A 25,709-nucleotide genomic window follows, 5' to 3' on the forward strand; every position below is an offset into this window, starting at 1 on the left:
ATACCTGATAAGCGAAGCTGCTCTGGAGTCCCGCGAACAGATTTATTATAGCCAATCAGAACACAGGGGCGGGTTAATGGGCGGGACGGTGTCGCGTTGCGCGCATTAATGTTAGGTTGGCTGTACGAGAGGCCGTCGGTGTGATTTGCTACAGAGGAAGGAAAATAACAAACGGTTTTGTGTGATTAGAAGCGTTTATTTTTGTTTTCAGTAGAAATTCTGCGCTTTTGGATTAGTCAACGGTCGCTGGTTGATTATTAAGGTGAGTTCTGTGATCAGCGGGAGAAATAACAGAGTAAAACCGCCTGTAAGCTGTTTATTTTTCTGTCAAACAAAGTAGCAGAGCGGCTAGCGGTTTGACTGTGATTATGTTTATGTTGCTAATGTTCTGCAGCACTGTGTGTATTATTATTATTATTATATAGTATATTATATTATAAAGCGGATCTCACTACATTATACTGTGTTAGTTCCACCGTTTCTGACTGTATTTGCTCCTGGTTTGTTTCATTGTAGCGCTGTAGTATCCTCTCACTCACTCTCACTCTGCTGGATCGATTAATACCGACACAGTGTTTCATGCAGTCATCACATCCAGTCAAGGAAACATCAGCCTGAGGTAAGAGCTCTCAGCATGTATATCACACATCCCGCTTTATTAGAGGAACTATCCTGGATAACGGAGCTCCACTATCGGCCTGGCCTGTTTTTTTTTCCATTTTGCATGCTTACTTTTTCTTCTACTCACGTGCCGGTAATCGATTATTCGACACACCGCGATACTGTTTAGTTCTAGCCAGGGCAACTTGCCTTTTTGTCAGTTTACGTCGTTTGTGCATGTTAGGATTCATGTGTTGCATGATTTGAGATTGAGTTTAGAGATTGTATTTTTTTTCTATTTTTCTTAGATGCAAAGAAAAGTTTCTAAGGGAAGAACTGTCTGATACTGTGTATTTAAAATAACTTTGCTTAAAACACTGCTGCAAAAAACCTAAAGCTCTGGCACTTAATTGACCTAGGTTTTAACAATTCTATCTATCTATCTATCTATCTATCTATCTATCTATCTATCTATCTATCTATCTATCTATCTATCTATCTATCTATCTATCTCTATCTATCTATCTATCTATATATCTATAAAGTATCTCTATCTATCTATCTATCTATCTATCTATCTATCTATCTATCTATCTATCTATCTATCTATAAAGTATCTATCTATCTATCTATCTATCTATAAAGTATCTATCTATCTATCTATCTATCTATCTATCTATAAAGTATCTATCTATCTATCTATCTATCTATCTATCTATAAAGTATCTATCTATCTATCTATCTATCTATAAAGTATCTATCTATCTATCTATCTATCTATCTATCTATCTATCTATCTATCTATCTATCTATCTATCTATAAAGTATCTCTATCTATCTATCTATCTATCTATCTATCTCTATCTATCTATCTATCTATCTATCTATCTATCTATCTATCTATAAAGTATCTATCTATCTATCTATCTATCTATCTATCTATCTATCTATCTATCTATCTATCTATCTCTATCTATCTATCTATAAAGTATCTCTATCTATCTATCTATCTATCTCTATCTATCTATCTATCTATCTATCTATCTATCTATCTATCTATCTATCTATCTATCTATCTATCTATCTCTATCTATCTATCTATCTATAAAGTATCTCTATCTATCTATCTATCTATCTATCTATCTATCTATCTATCTATCTATCTATCTATCTATAAAGTATCTATCTATCTATCTATCTATCTATAAAGTATCTATCTATCTATCTATCTATCTATCTATCTATCTATCTATCTATCTATCTATCTCTATCTATCTATCTATCTATAAAGTATCTCTATCTATCTATCTATCTATCTATCTATCTATCTATCTATCTATCTATCTATCTATCTATCTATCTATAAAGTATCTATCTATCTATCTATCTATAAAGTATCTATCTATCTATCTATAAAGTATCTATCTATCTATCTATCTATCTATAAAGTATCTATCTATCTATCTATCTATCTATCTATCTATCTATCTATCTATCTATCTATCTATCTATCTATCTATCTATCTATCTACCTGTTGTCTGTCTGTCTAAAACAATTGATTATTCATAAATGGGGATATTTTACATTATCACTTACTAGGGATGGCAACTAATTGTGACAGTATTTCTTTTAATCAAAGCTTCTTAGTAAGTATATTGCAGTCTGCAAGTGTGTGTGTGTGAGAATTTGCTCAATTAACCTTTCAAAAAAAAAAAAATAGTGCAGACTAAAATTAATATCTCTGCCCCATTGACATCACATTTGTTATTTAATGAATTTTATACAACAGGTAGTTCCGACCTTACCATCCGATTGGCTGAGAAGCGTTCTAACTGTGCTGATATTCGTGATAACAGCACGGTGTTTTCACACCACAATGGTATTACTCCGCTGACGCGTTGTCAGTAACGACAAGCTTCATGCACACAAACGCGCACGCAGGCGACACAGACTTTTTTTCCCGACCGCGTTTTAAATCTGTTATCTGATATACAATCTAGCGCACTGTGTCGGGAACATAAATCAACTGTCTAATATATTGTCTAGTGCACTATATAGGGAACATAAATCCGAGATCTGATACACAATCTAGTGCACTATGTAGGGAACATTAATGTGTTTGTAACGTGAACAGTTAGCTTAATAGCCCAGTTAGCAGCTCCTAAGAGTTCTGTTCTCACCAATATCCTTTGGTGTGTGCAAGATGTTTTTTGTTTCTTTTTTTCTCTTCGGAGGTTCTTGACTTTTTCTTCTTCTTGTTCTTACTTCCCTGAAATGAGTTTTTGCAACTTGGGATGTCTGCTTTGTAGTGTTAAACTTTATATTCGTTGTGGAACTACTTTTTGGCGGAAGGTATTGTCCGTATTAAAGCATATTTAATATGAAATTCAGGGCTTCTTTGATTTATTTTCTTTCTTTATTTTGTAAAAACTGTTGTATAAAAGCAATAGAACACTTGAGGTCATGTGTTATCGCGAATAACATCACGGCTGGGATGATCTACGGCACTCGACCGAATCACAGCCGTGATGTTATTTGCAATAACACACTCCCTCTCGTGTTCTATTGCTTAAATAATGTATACGGTGATAGCTGATATTTATGTATGCATGTCAACTCAGTGTGTCAGAATTCCTGCAGATTTGAAACCACTTCTCATTAAAACAGCAAAATGCACCAAGTTACTTTATTTTCTGTCATTGTTTTAACAGTCAAATTTCTGTATAAAAAAAAAAAAAAGCAAACTGCAGCATGGTTTTGGCTTAGATTGTGTTAAATTACTTTAAATATAAATTAAATGGTTGTCAAACTCAGTAAGAAATATTAAGATAGATTATTTATTAAGCTGGAAAAACCAGAATTAATTTCCAGAGAGGATACATTCATTTATAGCTATTAAGTTACAGGATATTTGCTTAATAAACCACAGCTGAAACAAACACAAATCTCTCAATCTCAGCCTAACCATGTCTATTTAACCGTGACTGGGGTTTAACACCATGATGAGTCCAGTGCCAACACACTTACATCCCTAATTTAGTGTTTAAAATATGTTTTTATGGCTCATATTCAAGAGGTTTATTTTTTACCACACTGCTAAAACTTATTACTTAACCTATTAACTATTTAATTAACAACAGAAATTGTTACAACCATCATATTTAAATTACTATTTATAGAACATTATATTAACAAGATTTATTGTAATTTATTTAATTTATAATATATAAATGTATAATAAAACAATTACAACAATAAGCAAGACCAGTATTATTAACTACAAGGCTTATTAAAATAACTCCAGGGTCCTTGCCTCTTGCTACTGATTGTGTGGGGTAATGCATGTTCTTCCCTTGGTTCTGTAAGTTTGGTGCCAGAGCTTATCTCCTTGTCCTTAGATGTAATTCAAATGTGTGTTCTCACCTAAACCCAGTGATCCTAGAATTGGGACGGAGCCTGATCAGGATGAAGATCGGAGAACAAAGAAAAAATGTCCAATTTTACTTGATAATGATCTAGCATTATCGACCAAATATTTAGTACAGTATAGTAGAGGCTGGGTTTGTTTATGTTGCAAAGATTTTTAGTTAACAACCAACAGTCTTATAGTGCATATCTTAAACACCACCAGTGTAAATTTTCTCAAAAAGCTTTTTAGTTTAGTTTGATATTGATTTGAAATTATTAATAAAGATGATTTGATATTAAACATCTTAAGAGTACTGAAATCTATCAATACCCATACAAGTGTATAATAATGTCAATATTTTGCTGTATCATATAACTCCGATCCAAACAGCTGCATTAAATGTTTTAGAGTCTGTTAGCATTAGTGGCTGGTTGGATTTATTTAACCTACTTTCAGGACTAATGCATTTGATATCTACTATGTATGAGATTTGGTTTGAATTCCTGCATATTGCTTTATTAATTTTATTGCTTGGTCTTACCAGTATTTTGTGTAGTTGGAATTGGTTCAATGCTACTTGATTCCACTGTGCTAATTAATGCTTAATTAGCAAGGCCCATTGCAGAAATTTAACAGCAGAACACAAGGTCTGTGATCAAAATGTTTACTTTGTTTTTTGAATGGTCTTTGCACCACATGCAAATGTTCACCAGTGAGATTTTCATGCCCTCCAAGTTACCCTGTGCAGGTAGAGGTTCTCTTTAATGCTTCTTAAGCCTGTGTTTTTGCTGGTCTGTCATCAGGCTTTTGATTTCTGTTTTTCTTTACTCAGGTACCTCCTCTACCCCCTTCCCTGTTCCAGTTTCTGAGCTCATCTCCCGCTCCTACGCCTGTTCTAACGTTTCTTCAGGAACCTCAGGCCACTTCGGGCCAGTGGCCTTCTTCAAAAAGAGTTGTTGGGGAAAGCGGGTCCTTCTTTTGCCCCGTTTTCCAAACATTCGTCGGTGTTCATCGGCCACCAGAACATCTCAACTATGTCGTCTATCTTGCCATTTACGCCACCTGTGGTAAAGCGCCTGTTGGGCTGGAAGAAGTCTGCGAATGGCTCAGGCGGAGCGGGTGGGGGAGAACAAAATGGCCAGGAGGAGAAATGGTGTGAGAAGGCTGTTAAGAGTTTAGTAAAGAAGCTGAAGAAGACGGGCCAGTTGGACGAGCTAGAGAAGGCCATTACCACACAGAACCGCAACACAAAGTGTGTCACCATTCCCAGGTATGCCAATACAAAAAAATATCCTCTTATTCAATAATGAGCATCTCTTTTTGCCAAAGCTTTGCTTCTTTTACGTTGCTCATAGCTGTCAACATATCATCCAAGTGCAGTGTTACAGGCTGATTATTTAAACAAGTAGTATGGGTGCCCTGTTCCATCAGCATTGCTTTTATCAGTTTCTTTGGTATCACATCATGCCAACTTCAGTTCAAGTCTGTCGATTCATTTTTATTTTCTTGTAGCTTTTACATTCAACCTCATCTGCGAATTCGAGCATGAACCTTCTTTACATTGTTAGAAGTCAGATGGTTAATATCTGTCTGGTGAGAAGACCAGCGTCATAGACTCAACAAGTTGAAACCTTGTGTTTTATGAAAACACAAGTGCTACTAATCAGCATTTTATCAGTCTTTTGTATGAATTGGTTTGGTTCTTTTTTTGCAGGATTTTAACAATAAAAATTCTGGCTCATTACTATCATTCTGTTTTTGGCAAATTAACTTGCCTTTGGCATTTATGTTCAGGCTCTTGACGACAATGAGATTTTAGCTGGAAATTGTCATTCAAAAATGACTTTGTTTGTTTAGAACTTGTGGAGATGTAAACCCATAGTAGATCCTTACTAGGATAATGGGGTTACTAAAGGCGACTAATTTAAATAAATGTAATTGTCTTTTATCTTGATCTGAAGGTGTAATGAATGGAAAAACAGCTGTTCTCAGCACTGTATTTTATTGTAATTTTTTGTGTCAGACAGTACTTATGTTCACTGTACTGTCAAGTCTTTTTTTTTTTCTTTTTCTTTTTGCTGCTCCAGTATTTATGGGTTGGCAGAGCAGATCATTTTGGTCAACATACCTGATTTGGCACAATTTCATGCTGAACACCTTTTGACACAACCGACCTTTATTTATTTAAGTGTACCTTTCAATAGCTGGGCTGTTTGACCATCCTTCTTGCTTTAGATGTAGCCAATCATGTCTGTGTAGACACTCGACTGGTCGGCTGGCATCACTGAGATTTGAACTCGGTGCTTAGTGGCAGTGGACTAGCATGTTCAACAAATATTACAAAACAGTGATGTTGATATGAGCTACAATAAACATTGCTGTTACATTAAATAAGTTGCTAAAATTTTGTAGGTCTTTATGAATAAGTGGTTAAATATATAACATTCCAGAGCAAACTAGTTTAACAGCTAAGCTGAAGTTTTATGATTTGCATTGATATATTTGTCAGGAAAGTTTTCAAATACTCAATCTTCTAATACTTAAATGTAACTTCTGTTTATTAGGTGGACATATTGCACATCAAATTCAGTTGCATGTAGTAATATTTTTGCTAGAGATTATGGATGGATGGATTCATGTGTGTATTATTCTTATCTGTAATTGTTGAGAACAATGGATAAATGTCTGATGGGAAACTGCTTCCAGACCAATTAGGGTTCTACAACTTGTGTTTTAGTCAACCAGGCTTTGTTTTTAACTTTTACTTTGTTAGAGCATTCAAAATGTGTCGTGTTCCTGGAATATAAGCTGATTTTGTCAGACAATTTATAGTAGATTAGTTGGATATAATGAATAGGAGGTGACCTGTTTAATAGTAAGTTTAATAATTTGCAGGTTTTAACAATTACTTTCTTTTCTGAGAGTGAATTCACCTGACGGCAGTCGTGCACATTTTGGCATGACACCACTGTTGAGTAACACAGGCTGTGCATGCAGCCAAGGGTGTCGAATTTCTGCTCAGTCAGGTTCGAGCACAGTACTGCCTTTACCGTAGTACTGGTACCCACCATCATTCACTGGAAATAATTTTTAGGTTTTTTTGCCCTTTTGTAGCATTATTTGAATGTTGGCTATTTATGTTTTTATTAATCATTACCATTTCTAAAAGTGGAAGACATGATTGACTATGTCTTAGGGGGAAGGGAGGACCAAGGCCCTGCGATGGATTGGCATCCTGTCTGGGGTGTTCCTGTGATTAAGAATAAGTGAAACGAACAGACATGTTGCCTTCACACCAGTAAAATATGATGCGGGTTGTACAGACTGGATGAACTGACTGAATTGTTAATACACCCTGACTGGTCCATTTTTAAAATGTAGATTTGTTCAGCCCCACCTAACAAATGTAGTTCTGATTCATAAACGTTGTTCCTCAGGAATGATTTTAGGTTTTGTAAAACTCGTGTTGAATTCTTAAGTGTTTTGAATTTGGGTGGGGGGGGCTTTCAGTTCAGTGTTTCTCTAGCTTCCCATGAGAGCCTGTCTAGGAAGAATTCACAGGGTGGGAAAGTTTGCTGCCATGGCATGTTTTTTGTTGTCCTAATCAGTGCTTTAACCTTGAAGATTTGTGGGAATGGCTAAAGACCTCATTGTCTCTGTGGTTTTTATGTTTTATAATGTCTATCTTAACCAGACTACCCCTTTAGACTTCATTAGTGTTGGCCGATAGGACACTGTATGCTGTCTAATAGAAATGTGTCTACCAGATGTTTCCAAGTGCTATAGTACCATATTATGATATATAGAATTACATATAGCATATAGATGCGGGGGATCCATACAGCCAGATGCTTTAAAACGGTAGATCACCCACCCCTAGGCTCCTGGGAATAGAAAATCTGAGTCTGAAAGTACAGTCTACTTTTAAATACATTTTAGTTTTGAATTTAAATGTTTTAAAATATCACAAAACCACAGCAGATAATGCAGCTCAGACCCTGTTCAAACTCATGTGGATGATTTGAGCATACTCGTTCAAAAAATATTCCTAAAAATTCTCTAACCACATAAATTCTACCACGAGTTCAACCATTCAACGTTGTGATATATCAAGCTTTTGATACAGTAAGCCTGGAGTAAAACAAAGAGTGTGCATCATGTGAAATATATGACTCTTTAGATGGTTTGAGTAGTAGTGAGAGCAGCCCATTGTAGTGCTTCTGCCCAACATTGTACTCGTAGGTTGTTGGTGGTGACCACAGAAATATACCATTGTTTCTGCTGTTTCGTCCGTACGAATTCTTAATATTTACAGCAGTGGGCATGTGCTACTTGGTATGCAAAATGTAGAGAAAAGAATACATTAAGAAAAATGTCTGTGTTTGTTAACAGGATCTTAGTTATGTGGTGCACATTTATATTTCACTTCTCAACCTTTTTCCAGGCTCTGATGTCCAAGATCTTAAACCATTGCTGTGTAGACAGGCAAATAGAGTTCTTAATTATGTCAGGCAGTTTAAGTCTGCTATTATTGATTAGCAGGGATGCAAATTTTGCTGTTACTTTTTGATAATCATTTTTCGACGGTTAACTGGAAAGCATATTGCGTCCCAACAACACTCAATGTACCGCAGAGTTTATATCGACGTTTTTTTTTTATTATCGACGTCAGTTATTATTAACTGGTTAATCATTAGCAAACCTCACGTCTAGTATTGTAGAAAATATTGTTGTAATTGTATTAATACTTATTAAGACGTCATTGGTAATGGTATGGCTAATGTAATCAATTTGCTAAACACTTGTTGGTGCTCACTGAGACCCCCTAATGGGCTCCTTTTGTTCTAGGTAGGTGTTGTCCAGCTTTTTACACACACTTTCGAAATCATCAGTAGAGGCAGATGAGAACCTCTGAATTGAAGTGATCTTTTTTTAAATTTTTTTTAAATAATTTTTCAAAGGTTTGATTCAGTGAAATTAATGCAGCGCAGCTTTTTAAATAACTTCCATTTTGATAAAATTACTTGTTAAGATTTCCTGTCACTGGTGCTTAAAATTGACATCTTTAGTTCATGGGTTGAGTGGCGTCTGTATGCTTTTTTTTTTTTATTTTTTATTTTTTATAATTGCTCATACAAGGCAAATGCAGAATGAATCCACTTCACTTAAGTTCTTAAGTAGGTATAGAAATGTGTTTAACTGTACGATGCTGATGTAAGAAAGGAGTGCGTGGGTGGATTCACAGTGAATGTATTTCCTTTAGGACAGTTTTAGGACATTTTAAATTCTGTTCAGTTGCATGGTCAATTAATCTTTAAACCTCTTGTGTGGCTTCTTGCTGTGTGTTTCATCATTTGGTTGCTAGCGCACTAAAGGTTTGTGTTCATTTGCAGTTCTGTGCACTGTTTGTGTTTGCACTATTTTTAAGAAAAACAAACCCTTATCTGCTGTAATTTGACTTCCAGTCGGAGCTCCTGGAAGCACCGACTATCAGCCCAGGTCCTCTGAGAGAAGAAGCAGAGATAGTGTATCTGCAGACATGCCTCCTGTAAGTGCAGAAATGCAGAGTGCTTTTCTTTTGTAAGCTCTCCTCTCCAAAGTGATGGGAGTTGCATTTCTAAAGCCTATTGATTGTAACGTGAGCACTCGGCTGTCTGGCCGTCTCTGTGCGGTGTGATCAGATGAAGGCCCCATTTTTAACCCCTTTAATAATGTGCTGAGAAAGCAGACTGTACATGCGCATAATTCCATCAATTACTGATGAAAGAGGGCAGAACGGACTACAGGTCACTGCTTACAAAGACCAGATGACCTTATCTTCTGAGCAGACAGGATATCACATCACTCCTCTAAAAGGAGTATGAAACGATGACAAACATTGAGGGGGTTATTTATCTACAATTAGAGAAATAAAGCACAAGTATTAGTAAATAATTGTAATTTAGGGTCATTTTTTTTCAAAGCTAGACTTAATCATTAAAATTTTAGGGCAAAGTTATCAAAGGTGTATAGTAACCTGCTATTGTTACATCATTTCACATGTCAAACAGATAGATCCTCTTTTTCCCTTTTCTTTTCCCAAACCCCTTATGCTTTCTTTTGGCAATTTACTTTTTAATTTTAAGTATTAATCAGTTTTTACTTTTAATTTAGTCCTTACATTTTCTACTGATGGTTCCTTGACAAGGCAAGTTTTGCCTGTTTCTTTTACCTACAACTGACAGTCAAGAGTAACTAACAAACTTATAACATTGAATCAAAATGTAAGATGTTACAAAGTTTAACTAGATCATTTAATGTACAACAATAAGAAACACCATGAACTAGTTCAGAATGTAGTTTTTAAGCAAAGTTTGTAGTGCTGAAAAAAACATCCTAAGATGCAGTTTGTATTTTGAAGCTCGTTCTGTCATTATTAGTGTCATTAACATAAGTTCATGAGCAGAGTTTTACCAAATCAGTCAAATCATTTGTGTGAAACACATTGCACAGATCCACATGTGCAGAGCTTAACTTTTTAGTAAGAAACAACTCCATACTGATACAAAACTGCTTCTATTTGTGGCTCTAATGCCTAATAGTTCAGTTGTTCATAATTTAAGTAACAAAACAACATTATTTCCAGAAGTAAGTGCTGCAGGGCTTGCTATGGATGCGTATGTAAACAGAAATGGTGCATGGGCACTGAGGGTGGGTGTGGGTCTTTTTAACAGACAGCATTAACTGTACAATGACTTCTTTGTGGGTATTTGATAATCATTAGCATTAATCATTTGGTAATCTGAAACTTCTACATTAGTAAGGATTTTTGGCTTCATTAACCAACTCTGTAATATATGTATGCTGTTTGAATGCCACGGCTTTAGCAGACCTGTCCTGAGAGCTTGTGTGACACTGCTTTATAGCTGAGCTGCTGTTGCTCAGTGACTTTTCCACTTAACAGTATTTTTCACATAGCATTTACTAGGGCAGTTCTAGCAAAGCAGAGCTGGCTAAGCATGTGTACTTGTTAAGACATTGACACCAACTACTACAGATTTTACTGAAGAGATTTCAATGTTAGTACAGTTTATGACTTGGCATAATACATATAATGGGTCTGTCTGGAAACCTAGTGAGCTGCCTACCTAGGCAGAGAGAGGACTTATTAGGCAGATTATTTAGACACACTACAGCGTTTGTGTAAAATGTGTCTATGTAGAGAGCTCACTAGGTTTTTAGGCAGACCCGAGGTGTTTGATTCATTTAAATATTTCTTTATATTAATAAAAACAACTATACTTACCATTAGCCCTGGCACAGCCTAGTATTACCTATCATACCTTGCTCAGGTACATGGTCTTTTTAGGGTTGTGGGTGTCTTCAAAAGGAAGTGGCTAGGTTATATACACCTTTTAGGCTTATCACAGCTTAATGTCTTAGTATTTACCCACCACACTTGGCTTTTCTTTTAACATTGAACAAAAAGCACTTCACATAAAATCCCAGCTGTAATGATATGTCTAGCCATAGCGTTTACAGGATTATACAGAGGACTACTTGGCACGAGTTCAGAGAATGTAACATGAGCAGGAGACTTATTTGTAGTGGTGCTCATTTTCTGCCATCACGGCCTCAGATTTTAAAGCAAGTTTTTAGGGTTCTCTGATACATCAATCACCTTTTAAATCATGACCGAGATGATAATACATAGTTTTTCATTTTTCCTTTGTGTAGCATTATCATATTGAGTATTTTTTTCATGACAATGTGGCTTTATTGGGGTGTTTCCTATTAGGGTGCAGATCAGGGTAACGTGGCATTTAAACTGGTTTAGAATGAAAATGATCTGTTTTTGAGCCAGCTTTGCTCAACAGCTCATCAACTAGCACTTTTTCACACATTAACCAAACCATTACAAAAGGGGGACCGATCAAGCATGTACTAGAGCTAGGTGTTTAGAGTTGAGATTTTGGGTTGAGCTTGGTTTCAGAGGCGCTGGATGCAGTGGATGTCAGGGCTGTATTTCTGTTCTGCAAGCTTGTGTGACCTGCTGAGCTGTTGTTGCTTCTTGACTTTTCCACTTCAAATATTAGCACCTAGCATTTATTTAGTTAGTTCTAGCTGATCAAAAATGTATACTCCTTGAAACGACCACTACATGTATTACTAAAGATCTGTCTATGTTGATAGCATAACTGTGTGATAGCTGGATCCACTGACTGGTCTTTACCTACTTCTGGTCATGTACAATGAATATTAAACCAATGGGTTCATGACAGTAAATCTGTTTGAAACAGTGTGTGTGCAAGAAGGTGCCAAATGTACTGATGGTTAATAGTTGTAGCTATAAATTGAATTATGTTGGATGTTTATATGATTTGCTGTATGGCTTAGTATAGTGTTTCTACATTTGATTGTGTGTGTGTGTGTGTGTGTGTGTGTGTGTGTGTGTGTGTGTGTGGTGTGTGGTGTGTGTGTGTGTGGTGTGTGTGGTGTGTGTGTGTGAGCAAAAGGCTTTTGAAAGCTTTTTAAGCAACTATGTTGAAATATGGCTTCTTTCCCCCTAAAACAGATCATGGCAGTTGATGCAAACATGGGTAGTTTCACTTCTTTCCTTGCGTTTATTTTTAGCTTTGCTGTTTGCCTTGTTTTTCATAGTCTTGTATCTTCAGCAATACATTCAACATAGTGTGTGTGAAATGGGCTAATACCTAGCTCAGTGACACAGACTTCAGAGCTTCACCACAAAATGTAAAGAAGGGAAGAGAATGCTACCCCCCCCCCCCCCCCCCCCCCCCCCTATTGATTATTTCAACATTTGCTTCCATGTCATTATTTGCTGCTCATGCTGGCTGCTAAACTGCATATATGTATTGGCTAAGTTTGGTCAGTTTGTTTTATTATAAATTTGCCTGCCAGTAAAGGATAAATGTACCAACAGTTTGCTTAGCACTTCATAAAAAGTTAATTTGCTGATTGGAAGGTACATGTTACACAAGGAGCAGAGCATCGTTCTGTATCTCAGGTGACGTCATTGCTCGAGCATCATCCTTTTTTTGGCTTTCACTGCTCTAAAGGTAAACAAAGGTGAACAAGTAAGTGTTTTCCTTTCTGTGCTAAATTTGTCTCCTAACTAGGAACAGCATCATTTTGCTATTTTAGTTAGATATAGAAATAAGAACATAGTTTATATTGAAGTTGAATTACCTCAAATATGGATGGTTTTACATTTTTATTCATAGCTTGCTGCTGTTTTAAACCTAGTTTTAAATGCATAGAGTAAAGTAATTACATCTCATATTTTAATTCCAGATTACCGGAGGTGGGTAGCGCTGTGTTTGGTTTTTTTTTTATTATTATTATTTTTCTAACTGACCTCGATTTCCTCTGATTTGTGTTTGTTACACCAATTGGTGTACAAAAAAAGTACAAGACTAGGAAAACAAACAGAACAGTTGTTATGTAACCGGGACAGTGGTAGCCTAGTGGGTAGAGCTTTGGGCTATCAACCGGGAGATTGGCGGTTCAAATCTAATGTAACACCTATGTGTGGAGGACCTTAAGACACGAACTTCCCATTTAAGATACTTCTTTAAGGTATTGCTTTGGCTAGGCCACTCCAAATCCAAAATTGTGTTTTTTTTCAATCTATTTCAAGTTTGTGTGTTGGTGTGTGTTGGTGTGTGTTGGTGTGTGTTGGTGTGTGTTGGTGTGTGTTGGTGTGTGTTGGTGTGTGTTGGTGTGTGTTGGTTGGTGGGTGTTGGTGGGTGTGTGTTGGTGTGTGTGTGAATTTTAGAAGCTATTTGGAATTCAATCTAACTAAATGTTTAAAAATTATTACTGTTTATAGATTTATAAAAGAATTAAGAATGGCAGATAAACAGAAAATGTACAAATTGTTACATTTATTTTATTTAAAAATACAATCTTTTCTGTCAAGTTATTTGTATTCAGTATCTCTACTCAGGCTATTCTTTTCCTGAAAGCACTTGTTCACTCCTAAGTAGATGCAGTTTTAAAGTAATTTAACCTTTGAGTTGCTATAATGTTTTGCTAATTGAAAAGGCTTTAACTTTTTTTTATGTGTCTCTGCAATTAACATGCAATATTCAAATGCCAGAATATACAAATTAATAGCAGAATTCAATTTTATATGAACTATTTAATATGCCCATCCTTATTACAAGTTTGTTTACGCAACAGACCCAGTTCAATAAACACACAAGCATAAACAACCACCTGATGATTTGCTCATTGGTAAAAAAACACTGTAATAAAACCACTTGGGCTTCATAAATGTCCTTTTCTTAGTTGCTGTACAGATATTGAGCCAAAATCTATTTTTACAATGTAACAACATCCTGACTTGTGCAATTTTGCTTCATGTTGTATTGCATGTTATGTTCTTGCAGAAGAAGGTTTGCTGTTATTTGCACATGCTTTTGTTCCCACTTTACACCTTCAGATCAGTGGCATGATGCAAGAATTTAAACACTTTTTTTTTTTATTGCAGTCATTTCTTAAAAGTGTATGTGTGTGAAAATGTGTGCACAAGTTCATGCACATAACATTGTGTGTCAGTTTTAAAAATACAAGCATTAAAACCTGAATATTGTAGGTACTCAATGGATAGCATGTCAAAAAAATTTGTACTTCATGTTTTGGAACTGGCCTGCTCAAAACAGATCAGAATTTGGTCATTTTGACTTGGTACAAATCTTTTGAATGGCTATCTATATTTTTGTGTTTGTGTATCTGCTAATATTGGTGTGGTTTACTTATAAGTGGGATATTTCACAGAAAAAACATGTTTCTGTTGTGTGCTGTATGTTGAAATGTCAGTCTACTCAAACTGTCATAAATCTATTATTGTTCAACCTCAACCCACATACATGTCACTGTAAAATAGCAACTGAACTTCATTACTGTAATTGTAAGAGTACATTTGTCAGTCTGTCTGTTCTGTTCCCATCTCACTGTTGTATGTTTCACCATTTGATTGGCTTCTTTTATTTGAGCTGAGCTGCACTGCAGCCTTCAGATGCAGAACATCTCCTATAAAAGAAACACCCATATCTCTCCCATGCTATGTCATCTTGGTATTTTTGAATGAATCATGCCCCATGTTTATCATTTTTTGTTTGTGTTTTTTGTTTGTGTTTTCTTTCTTTCCTTTCTTTTTTTTTACTTTTCTGTGCACAGCAATTGCTCTGAAATTTGGGGACTGAGTACTCCAAATACGATAGAACAGTGGGATACCTCAGGCCTATACAGCTACCCTGACCAAACCAGGTGACTATCCTCTCCTGTCACTGTGCTGCACTCACTTGGGCTGCTCTCAATTTCCTGTTGGCTCGGAGAGAGGGAGAGCGTAGAAGGCTTCCTCCTCTTCTCCGGGAGCTGTGTATTTCACTTTAACTTCTCAGGCCTTTTTTTAGTCATTAAGTATTTTAAATAAGATTTTACATACAATGCTAAGATTGCTAAAACTATTCATTTAAAATGTGTAAATTGTGCACTAATTCAGTACATTTTCTCATAACTCATACAATCACGATCAAATTTTAAACTAGTTATGTAAGTAAAAATAAAACATTTGCTTGCTACCTAATTGCAGGCCAAACTAACATCTAAATGAGCTCTCTTCCCTCTTTTTATTCATGTTCTCCTTCCTCTGACCGTTTGGCACGCTCCCTGTCTTCCTCTGCTCTTTTTCCCCTCCTCTCTGTCCTCTGCTGTGTTTGTGTGCCTGGGTTAGATCTCTGGACGGGCGTCTACAGGTGTCTCACCGTAAGGGTCTGCCCCACGTCATATACTGCCGCCTGTGGCGATGGCCCGACCTGCACAGCCATCACGAGCTGCGTGCCATCGAGACATGCGAGTTTGCCTTCAACCTCAAGAAGGACGAGGTGTGCGTCAACCCTTACCACTATCAACGGGTAGAGACGCCAGGTGTGCATTACATGCTTTAATTTTTCTGATCACTTTTGCAAAATGGTTAGTTTAACTGTCATCCCTGTTATTGGTTTCCAGTATTATATTTGGCTGGGCACAAATCTCCTTCCTAAAATTCTGCTGTTGAATGCTTTCCTCTATAGTCCTTCCACCTGTCCTAGTGCCAAGACACACAGAGATTCTGACTGAACTTCCTCCTCTGGATGACTACACCCATTCCATACCTGAAAACACCAACTTCCCCGCTGGGATTGAACCTCCTAACAACTACATACCAGGTGAGCTTGCACAAGTGCATCAGGGTTCAAAATGAGCACCTACTTATTAAATGGAAGGAATATTTGGAACTGGTAGGTCACTCCATTAAATGACCAGTAACAGACCCACAATTAAATTAAGCAGATGGCATTTTGGTGCACACTGCCAGTTTCCTCTAAACCTTTTTTGTTCATAGGCCAGAGTTTCTGAGCTAGATATAAAACCTGAGACTTAGAGCCTGATCAGGGTAAAGTAGTTGCTGAAGGTGACTGAATATTGTCTCACAAGTGTGGTTACACTCAGTGTCATTGGTAATCATTCAAGATGATGCATGATTAAAATTTTATTGGATGTGATATCATGGAATAATTTAGTTTGCCTCAAAACCAAATAAATACTTAAGTAACAATGTAATAGTTTATCTGCTGTGGGGCTTTACTTGTGTAACAGAATTGATAGGTTTAAAAGGTTTTGTTACATACTTGTTGGTAAAGGATTGACCATCGTCTGATAACAGTATGTTACTGATAAAGATTTAGTGAAATGCAAATTTTGCCAAATTATGTAAAATATCCACTCTATTATTTCGGTATCTTGCTCTACCGTATGTACTTTATTACATGGTGGCTCAGTGGGTAGCACTGTCACCTCACAGCAAGAAGGTCCTGGGTTCGATCCCCAGGTGGGGCGGTCCGGGTCCTTTCTGTGTGGAGTTTGCATGTTCTCCCCGTGTCTTTGTGGGTTTCCTCCGGGAGCTCTGGTTTCCTCCCACAGTCCAAAGACGTGCAAGTGAGGTGAATTGGAGATACAAAATTGTCCATGACTGTGTTTGAAGTTAAAACGTGTGAACTGATTAATTTTGTGTAACAAGTAACTACCGTTTCTGTCATGAATGTAACCAGTGTGTAGAACATGACATTAAAATCCTAATAAAAACAAACACCTACTGTATGTTAGCAGCATGCAGGAGAGCAGTATGTTTCATTTGAGTTTATATGTTCCTGAATTCTTATGTATTGTGTTTCTGCTTTGTATACAGAGACTCCTCCACCAGGCTACATCAGTGAGGATGGAGAGACCAGTGACCAGCATTTGAATCAAAGTATGGACACAGGTATATTCACATGGTGGCCAGCACTACACGGGAATTCAATTTTTGTGTGTGTTGCAGTGCTTGAAGGGGTCATGCTTAAACAATATACTGTCACAATACTGTAAGTCGCTTTGGATCAAAGTGTCTGCTAAATGCCAAAAATGTAAATGATACATTCAATATTATGGTTTTTCAGTACATCTTGGTATGGGGGGTGGTCAGACAGAAAACAGCAAGTAACTGACCTGTGGTCTTAATGTTAAATGTGGTTACTAGCCCACCGCCACCCACAATTAGCCTAATTTGCTTTGCTATTGCTTTTATACAGTTGTGTTCAAAATAATAGCAGTTCAACATCACTAACCAGATCAATCACTGTTTTTGGTAGAAATTATATTTATACATGGCAAAAAACTTACTAGTAGGTGTAGTAGAGTAATAAAAAACCAACAGACCCAACCATCATGACATGCATGCTGCTGATTCTGTGTAATTGAATAAGTAACTAAAAGGGGCGTGTTCAAAATAATAGCAGTATAAAGTTCAATTAGTGAGGTCATTCATTCTGTGTAAAAATGGGTGTCAAACAGGTGGCCCTTATTAAAGTATAAAAGCAGCAGATGTTGTACATGCTGGTTATGGTGCATTTCTCTCTAAAAAAACAGTGTAAAATGGGTCGTTCCAGACATTGTTCAGAAGAACAGCGTACTTTGATTAAAAAGTCGATTGGAGAGGGAAAAACATAAAAAAGTGCAGAAAATTATAGGCTGCTCAGCTAAAATGATTTAAAATGCTTTAAAATGGCAACCCAAATCAGAAAGACGTGGAAGAAAATGGAAAACTACCATTCGGATGGATTGAAGAATAGCCAAAATGGCAAAGACTCAGCCAATGATCAGCTCCAGGGAGATCACAGAAGGTCTAAAGTTACCTGTGAGTACTGTGACAGTTAGAAGACGCCTGTGTGAAGCCAAGCTATCGGCAAGAAGCCCCCGCAAAGTCCCATTGTTGCAAAAACGACATGTGCTGAAGAGGTTACAATTTGCCAAAGAACACATTGACTGGCCTAAAGAGAAATGGCGCAACATTTTGTGGACTGATGAAAGCAAGATTGTTCTTTTTGGGTCTAGTGGCCGCAGACAGTTTGTCAGACGACCCCCGAACACTGAATTCAAGCCACAGTACACTGTGAAGACAGTGAAGCATGGTGGCGCAAGCATCATGATATGGGGATGTTTCTCATACTATGGTGTCAGGCCTATTTATCGCATACCAGGGATCATGGATCAGTTTGAATGCATCCAAATACTTGAAGAGGTCATGTTGCCTCATGCCAAAGAGGAAATGCCCTTGAAATGGATGTTTCAACAAGACAATGACCCCAAACACACCAGTAAGCATGCAACATCTTGGTTTCAGACCAACAAGATTAATGTTATGGACTGGCCAGCCCAATCTCCAGACCTTAAACCAATAGAAAACTTGTGGGGTGACATCAAAAATGCTGTGTCTGAGGCAAAACCAAGAAATGCAGAGGAATTGTGGAATGTGGTCCAATCGTCCTGGGCTGGAATACCTGTACACAGGTGCCAGAAGTTGGTTGACTCCATGAAACAGATGTGAAGCAATTCTCAGAAACAGTGGTTATACAACTGATTATTAGTTTAGTGGTTTACAGGAAAGCTAAATATTGAAGCATTTTTCAGTTTAAACAGTAAATGTTTGAGTTTGTAAAGAAATATGCAGACACTGCTATTTTTTTGAACAGCCTAATATTCCTATTTCTTCACTTTCTGTAAAGTAATAACTAGAGATGGGACGATCGATCGGCTACGAATCGGTATCGGCCGATTTTTAATCAAAATATGCGATCGGCGATATTTCCTAAAAGTAGCCGATCCGATCGTGTGATATATAAAGATCACGTTAAGTTAACAGCTCAGTGGATTGATCCAGACTTTGAGCTACAAAGCACCAACCATCACATCACCATTCATCAACCATCGTACAGAAACCACAGTGAAAGCTCTTCATGACCTAAAATAACATCATTAACGTTGTGCATCATACATACGATGTAATTTTGCTGATTGTAATATTTACTTTAAAAAGATAATTCAACCCGGTCACATCTGAGTCGATTCTATCAGCACGTTATATAAACTCCTGGTTCACTTTGGTAAATCGTAAGCGGTTCTTACTTGTGATGTAGATGAGAGCAGAACACGTTACAGAGCCAATCAGAGGCAAAAGTTTATTCATTAGCAAATTCGTTAGTTCAGGATCATCTGCTGAACTTTTAGGATCAGAAAACTTTTAGCTCCTTAGACGAAATGAGTCTGACTCGGTTACAGATCTGTGGTAACAGCAGTTTAATTAAGCTTTTTAATTAAGCTTTTTAATGTAAGAGAGTCACACAGAATGTTCTGTAGTAGCTGGTGTTTATTTAAAACCACGACATTTAATTAATAACAGTAAACACGGAGAGATAACTGAGAAGAGAAACTTACGCTTCAAATAAAACGAATCATGAATCACTTATAGCGATACTGTGAACAAAGCATCTCTTCTAAAGGCACAAACACACACGCGCGCGCGCTGCTCCGGTTTATCTTCACTGTGAGGCTCTTTTTAAGTTTATTTATTTTATTTACTGCTAAACCCCCCCCCCCCCGATCGGAATCGGCTATCGGCCGATGTCCCTGAAAGGAATCGGTACATCTCTAGTAATAACACATTTGATCAATTTTAATTCATGTTTTGATTTGGAAAAGAATATGCAGTGTTGTCAATGCATTTGTGTGTATGAAAATAAAAGCTATAATAAGAATTCTGAGCTAGCAAACGTCGTTTCTGCTGGTTTTAAACATTAGAATTCTTTATTGCCTCCTAGTGGTCGCAACTGGCACATGTTTTTTAAATATAGATCAATATAGAAAATTTTTTTTACGGGTCGTTTAGAACATCGTGAACACCACAATAAAATACTTTAACTGCGGAATGGGTGGCACGTGGTTCAGTGGGTAGCACTGTCTCCTTACCGCAAAAAGGCCCTGGGCATCATCATCAATTGCATCTCTAACAATTGCCCTAATTTATTCTTACATTATACCGTTATTTTATATATACATGGCACATCATGTAATTTTGGTGAGCGCTAACATTGTAATAATTGTAGTATGTAAATAAAAATACATCATTTATTGCTTTGTAGATTGTCTTTGGATTTGTTTGTGGACAGTTGTACTTGGAAGTTGATGTTTAAGTTTTTGGGTTTGTTTGCACATCCAGGCTCTCCTGCAGAACTGTCGCCAAGCACACTCTCGCCCGTCAGCCATGGCATGGGTAGGGGACAGTCATATCAGTTTTTTTCTTCTTTAACTTTATCTTTACCTTATGCTGTATCTATATTAACAGACCTGTATTGCAACACACTAGGCATTTTTTTCTTGTTCTGTTACTGGAATAAATGTAATTCTGTGTGTTTGTGTATTGTAGACCTGCAGCCGGTCACCTATTCAGAGCCTGCATTTTGGTGCTCCATAGCCTACTATGAGCTAAACCAGCGAGTTGGGGAGACTTTTCATGCCTCACAGCCTTCTCTCACTGTTGATGGATTCACAGACCCATCAAACTCTGAGCGTTTCTGCTTGGGTTTGCTGTCTAACGTCAATCGCAACGCCACTGTAGAGATGACCCGCAGACACATAGGTACACACACAATGCATATACTGGCCAGAATATGCTTAAGGCATGTCTACACTTGTAAGAGCCATGGTAGCATAATAGACTGCTGTGCCACTGGAGTGTCTCATCATCTATAATCTATCTATTTTCTCAATTGTTTTTCCCTTAATATGGAGTTTTAAGCACTATCTTTCAGACCTTCTAGTTCATTTGATTGATCTGACATGTTTTGTGATGGTTGTCAGTCTGATGTAAGTCTTTGTTGCAGGCAGAGGAGTTAGACTCTATTATATTGGTGGAGAGGTGTTTGCTGAGTGTCTAAGCGACAGCGCCATCTTTGTCCAAAGCCCCAACTGTAACCAAAGGTATGGCTGGCACCCTGCAACTGTCTGCAAAATCCCTCCAGGTAAGCTGCACTTGTAAGAACACATATATTTATACATTTTCTGGGTATGGCTAAAAACACAAACCTGCTGAATTTTTTACAAAAATTCCACATGAAAATGTAACAGACATCATAATATTGTTGCTCCTAGGCTGTAATCTGAAGATCTTCAACAACCAGGAGTTTGCTGCACTCTTGGCCCAGTCAGTGAATCAGGGCTTCGAGGCTGTGTATCAGCTCACCAGAATGTGCACCATCCGCATGAGCTTCGTAAAAGGCTGGGGGGCTGAGTACAGGTACACACCATAAATAATGTGAAATCATAAATAAGCAAAATGTATCTGATTTATTACTGAGGGACAGGTCAAAAAGAACTCAAGCCTTAAACTAATATTAAGTGTTTTTAAAATGGTCAATGTGTACAGAAAGATTTGCTTTGCTTAATGCTTTCTGCTCACCACCATTGTAAAGAGTGGTTAGAAAACTGAGAGCGTATGTAGCCTTATTTTACTTTTAAAACAGCCTTCATCTTTTCACAATTATGCAAAATGTAAGCATTCCTGTGTGCTAGTGGTAAAAAGGCATTATACAAAAATAGCTTAATATGTTTTCGTACTGGTGTACACAAGGGGATGGTTGATGGTAATGTTTTTAATCTGATTGTTAAAGGCTTTACCAAACCCATTTAGAGCTTTTTGAATGGAAAAAAATTAAAAACAGTTACATTAGTTTACACACAAGTGATCTTTTTGGAATTTTGGCTAGCATTTTTCTAGCTTCCATCAACTTCAGGAACTGACTGTCTACTTGCCCATTGGGGAGATATTTAGTATGATTAAGTTATCCTGTCAGTGGTTTTAATGTTGATCTGTGTATTATTGTATTGACTAACTGTTGAATATGTTAAATAGGATTTTTTTCCCCCTTTTGTTTATATTTTTAGACGGCAGACTGTGACGAGCACTCCGTGCTGGATTGAGCTGCACTTGAATGGGCCATTGCAGTGGCTGGATAAAGTTTTGACTCAGATGGGCTCCCCCACTGTTCGCTGCTCCAGTATGTCCTAATCAACATGACGACAATGCCCTTTCCCCAAAAAAAACCATGTCAAATTTTACAATCAAACGAAACGACAACTAGAACAACAGACTTGCTATAATCCCCCTCTCTTCATAGTACTTGTGACTTTTTATTTCCCTCTTTCTCTCTCTTCTGATGTTTTCACTGTTCGGAACTGAACATGGCACTTGCTGTCACATCAGCTTCAAGCACCTTTAATTCGCTCTTTTTTCCTCATAAATCCGTAATATTAAATGTTTTAGTCGTAGAAACTGAAATGTATATATATTTTTTCTTATAAAGACCAGGGACTGAGTGTGTGTGTGGGAAGTATAAAAAGGCAGTAGATAACTTGGCACAGATGTTTCAGTGAAGCATTCCCTCCCTTTTGAAGTGACCACGCAGACTGAATATTTCTGGTTTTGTTTTTAAAACTTTGCTTAACCAATCTTAACTTTGCTGGCTATCATATACTTCAGGCTTGATGTATGTGCTGAGACTAATCAATACAATAAAAGTATTACTGCTACTAGCCCTTCCCATCTCAAAAACCTTTTGTTCATAAAATGAATGCCAAAAGACACCTTATTTACTAGTCCCTGTAGTTATGTCCAACCACTATAAAAGAATGTTGCCTTATATTAAGAGGGTGCTGTTGTATGGCATGCTTTATTTGAATTAACAAAAGATTTGGACCAATATTTTACCAATGTTTTGTGTATCTGCCTTTGGAGTCCATATTGCCCCTCCCTGCCTCCACTTATTCACTAGGTGAAATGCTCATTGATAGCTCTTGAGTGATTTGATTCAGGTTGAGGTTAAAGTTGTTTAAACAGAAAAAGTTCTACAAATAATCACACCATTCAAATCTTTCAGAAAATTCCAACCTTTTAAGCTTTAAGTGTTAATAAAGTAGATTATTCTTCACAATCACAAGATTCTTTTTCTTTAGCTTGTGTTTAGCTACTTTTTGTATTTCCATGTATTTTTATATATATAAATATATTTAAAATCTTTATTGCTCTCTTCCTTTTTATTAGAACTGAATATTTTTTTAGATCACGCCCTCTTTTTAACTGAACATGGATTCATAATCAAATGTCCTACCATCCAAAATTGTTAGCGTAAAATTTCATGCTCAGTGTCTTATTTTCTTTTCTGTGTCTCTGATTGTAGCTGTTGTCGTAACATCTTGCCCAGAATATTTAGCTCCTGGCATGTTTAGGTTGCTGTTCTTTTATGTTGAGGAAAAGAACTCTGTATATTTTTTGGCTGTTTTGACGTATTGCCTGCCCTGGATGCTTTTCGTTAATGAATGGTTCTTCAAATGGAGAAAACATCTACCTGATGTCAAATGTTGCAGAAACATGGCAGTGTTCTATTCGCTCGTGATTGGGGTGGGGGGGACTCCTCAAATGATCTGCGTCTTACAAGATGACTTGTGCAACTGTAGTGTGTGTTCTTGTTGTACAACTTAACTAATGACTGTGATCTATTTAGCTGTCTGCCTTCCTTTACTTGTTGTGACAGTGGCAAGATGTTTATCTTCAATACCATCCTGCCACCTTTTGTCTCTCTTTAGTTTTGTTGATCTTATTATACTTGCGATTGTATTTTAATTGCAACTAGTATGAAGAGGACAGAGGTTGTGGCCTGTTTGAATCCGTTTGGACACTGGGAACATTCTCCTTCCCGGTTTCGACTGGGTGTGGAAAGGATACCAAATTGAACTGTTAAGTGGCCCAGACATATATGCATTTACAGTATGTGTATATATAATTTTATTGTACTTTTTTTGCAAAGCATTTAACAGTCAGTGAGCTTATTTTACCATTAGAAAGACGTATTGGTAGGATGTGAATGTTATCAGGCGATAAGCTTTTCAGGCGTGTTGCATATGCAGACTTCATAAATACACTAATAAAAAGTTTTAATTCTCATGAGCATGCTTGTTTGGTCATTTTTTTTATTTAAAAAAATTTGCAGTTTCTCATACTGTTAGTTGAAAGTTTAGATACAGTGGATTCAGATCATATTTTTTCATGCACTTTGTTGCAAATTTGATTTTGAATAGATATAATTGCACTTTGCACCCATTAACACATTGTTTCATGATATGAAAATGTTTTTAAAAGATTATTAAAATAATCAACCATCAACCTTTCTAGAGCTGGCTGTTGAGCATCCAGACAGGAAACATGTTTGTGGCAGCATTGTACTATGGGAGTGCTTTTCAGCAGTAGGCACATGAAGACTGGTAAGAATAAAAGGGACTGATGGATGCAGCCAAATACAGAAAACCTTTTCTGGCATGCATGCAAATTTAGGCAGGCATGAAAGCTCACCTTCAACATGACAATGATCCGATGCATACAGCCGAAACAACCTTGGTGCATGTTTCTGAATGTCTTTAGGTGACCCAGGCAAAGCGAGATTTGCTTCATAGGACAACTGTGAAGAGACCTGAGAGGATCTTTTATGAAGAATGGGGTTAAACTGCCCAAATCCAAGTGTGCAAAGCTTGTATACCCAGAAGACTTGTTAATGTTGACTAAGGATCATCTACAAATCTAGTCTGAATACCACTGTGACTTTTAGATTTTCACTAAAATTACATATATTTTGTTCTCATTATAAATAATTGTGTAGATTGCAAAATTCAAACTTACTGTATGGTGTGCAAGTCAAGAGGTCAGTGATTTGGAACACTGCTCCCTTTTAAAGGATAATTAAAGCAAACAAAATGTACCTGACCACAGTTGAGTTCCTGAATACTTTTGAGAATTTTGACTTAATTTTATAAAGCTCTTAAAAATGTTTTGCTGTTGTCATTATGGGTGATCTGAATACTTAAATCCTGTGTGAGTATACTGTAAATTGTGTGTTTATGTATAATAGTTGTGGTTTTTAAAAATTAAACCTAAACTCAACCCATATAACCAGACTGAAGCTCTCTTACTTTGGACACATTGCTTTATACTGGAAATGACAATTATTCTGGGAAGAGGATGGCCAGCAACTAAATATATAGTGTATATAATATACTGTATGTATATATATATATATATATATATATATATATATATATATAGTATTGCATGGGGTACTTGTGAGGGTAGGATGAGTTTGCTGAAGGTGAAATGTGACGTTACTCTTAACCAGATGCCGAGAGCAAACTGTAACCGTAAACCAGGGACAGGTGCTCAAGCAAGAGGTAAAAAGGGCATCTCTCATAGTGATTTCTAAAACAATGCATAGAGTAGCACATCTTAACACTTAC

At 36.9% G+C, this 25,709-nt stretch overlaps 1 protein-coding gene across 2 annotated transcripts; it reads left to right on the plus strand.

Moving 5' to 3' along the window:
* The first annotated feature begins 149 nt into the window (after positions 1-149).
* Positions 150-24,373, plus strand: smad2 (SMAD family member 2). Of its 2 annotated transcripts, none has more exons than XM_063013567.1 (12): positions 150-262; positions 517-619; positions 4,843-5,280; positions 15,195-15,284; positions 15,751-15,944; positions 16,091-16,225; positions 17,245-17,319; positions 20,590-20,643; positions 20,797-21,009; positions 21,254-21,391; positions 21,522-21,666; positions 22,314-24,373. In XM_063013567.1, the coding sequence occupies exons 3-12, from the start codon at positions 5,045-5,047 to the stop codon at positions 22,435-22,437; spliced, it is 1,404 nt and encodes a 467-aa protein (XP_062869637.1). In that variant the 5' UTR covers positions 150-262; positions 517-619; positions 4,843-5,044; the 3' UTR covers positions 22,438-24,373. The 2 variants fall into 2 exon arrangements, with proteins under 2 accessions (XP_062869637.1, XP_062869638.1); XM_063013568.1 differs by having other exon boundaries at positions 17,245-17,307.
* Positions 24,374-25,709: the final 1,336 nt, after the last annotated feature.

Source organism: Trichomycterus rosablanca, chromosome 18 (genome assembly GCF_030014385.1).
Source record: "Trichomycterus rosablanca isolate fTriRos1 chromosome 18, fTriRos1.hap1, whole genome shotgun sequence".
Classification (NCBI taxonomy): Eukaryota; Metazoa; Chordata; class Actinopteri; order Siluriformes; family Trichomycteridae; genus Trichomycterus; species Trichomycterus rosablanca.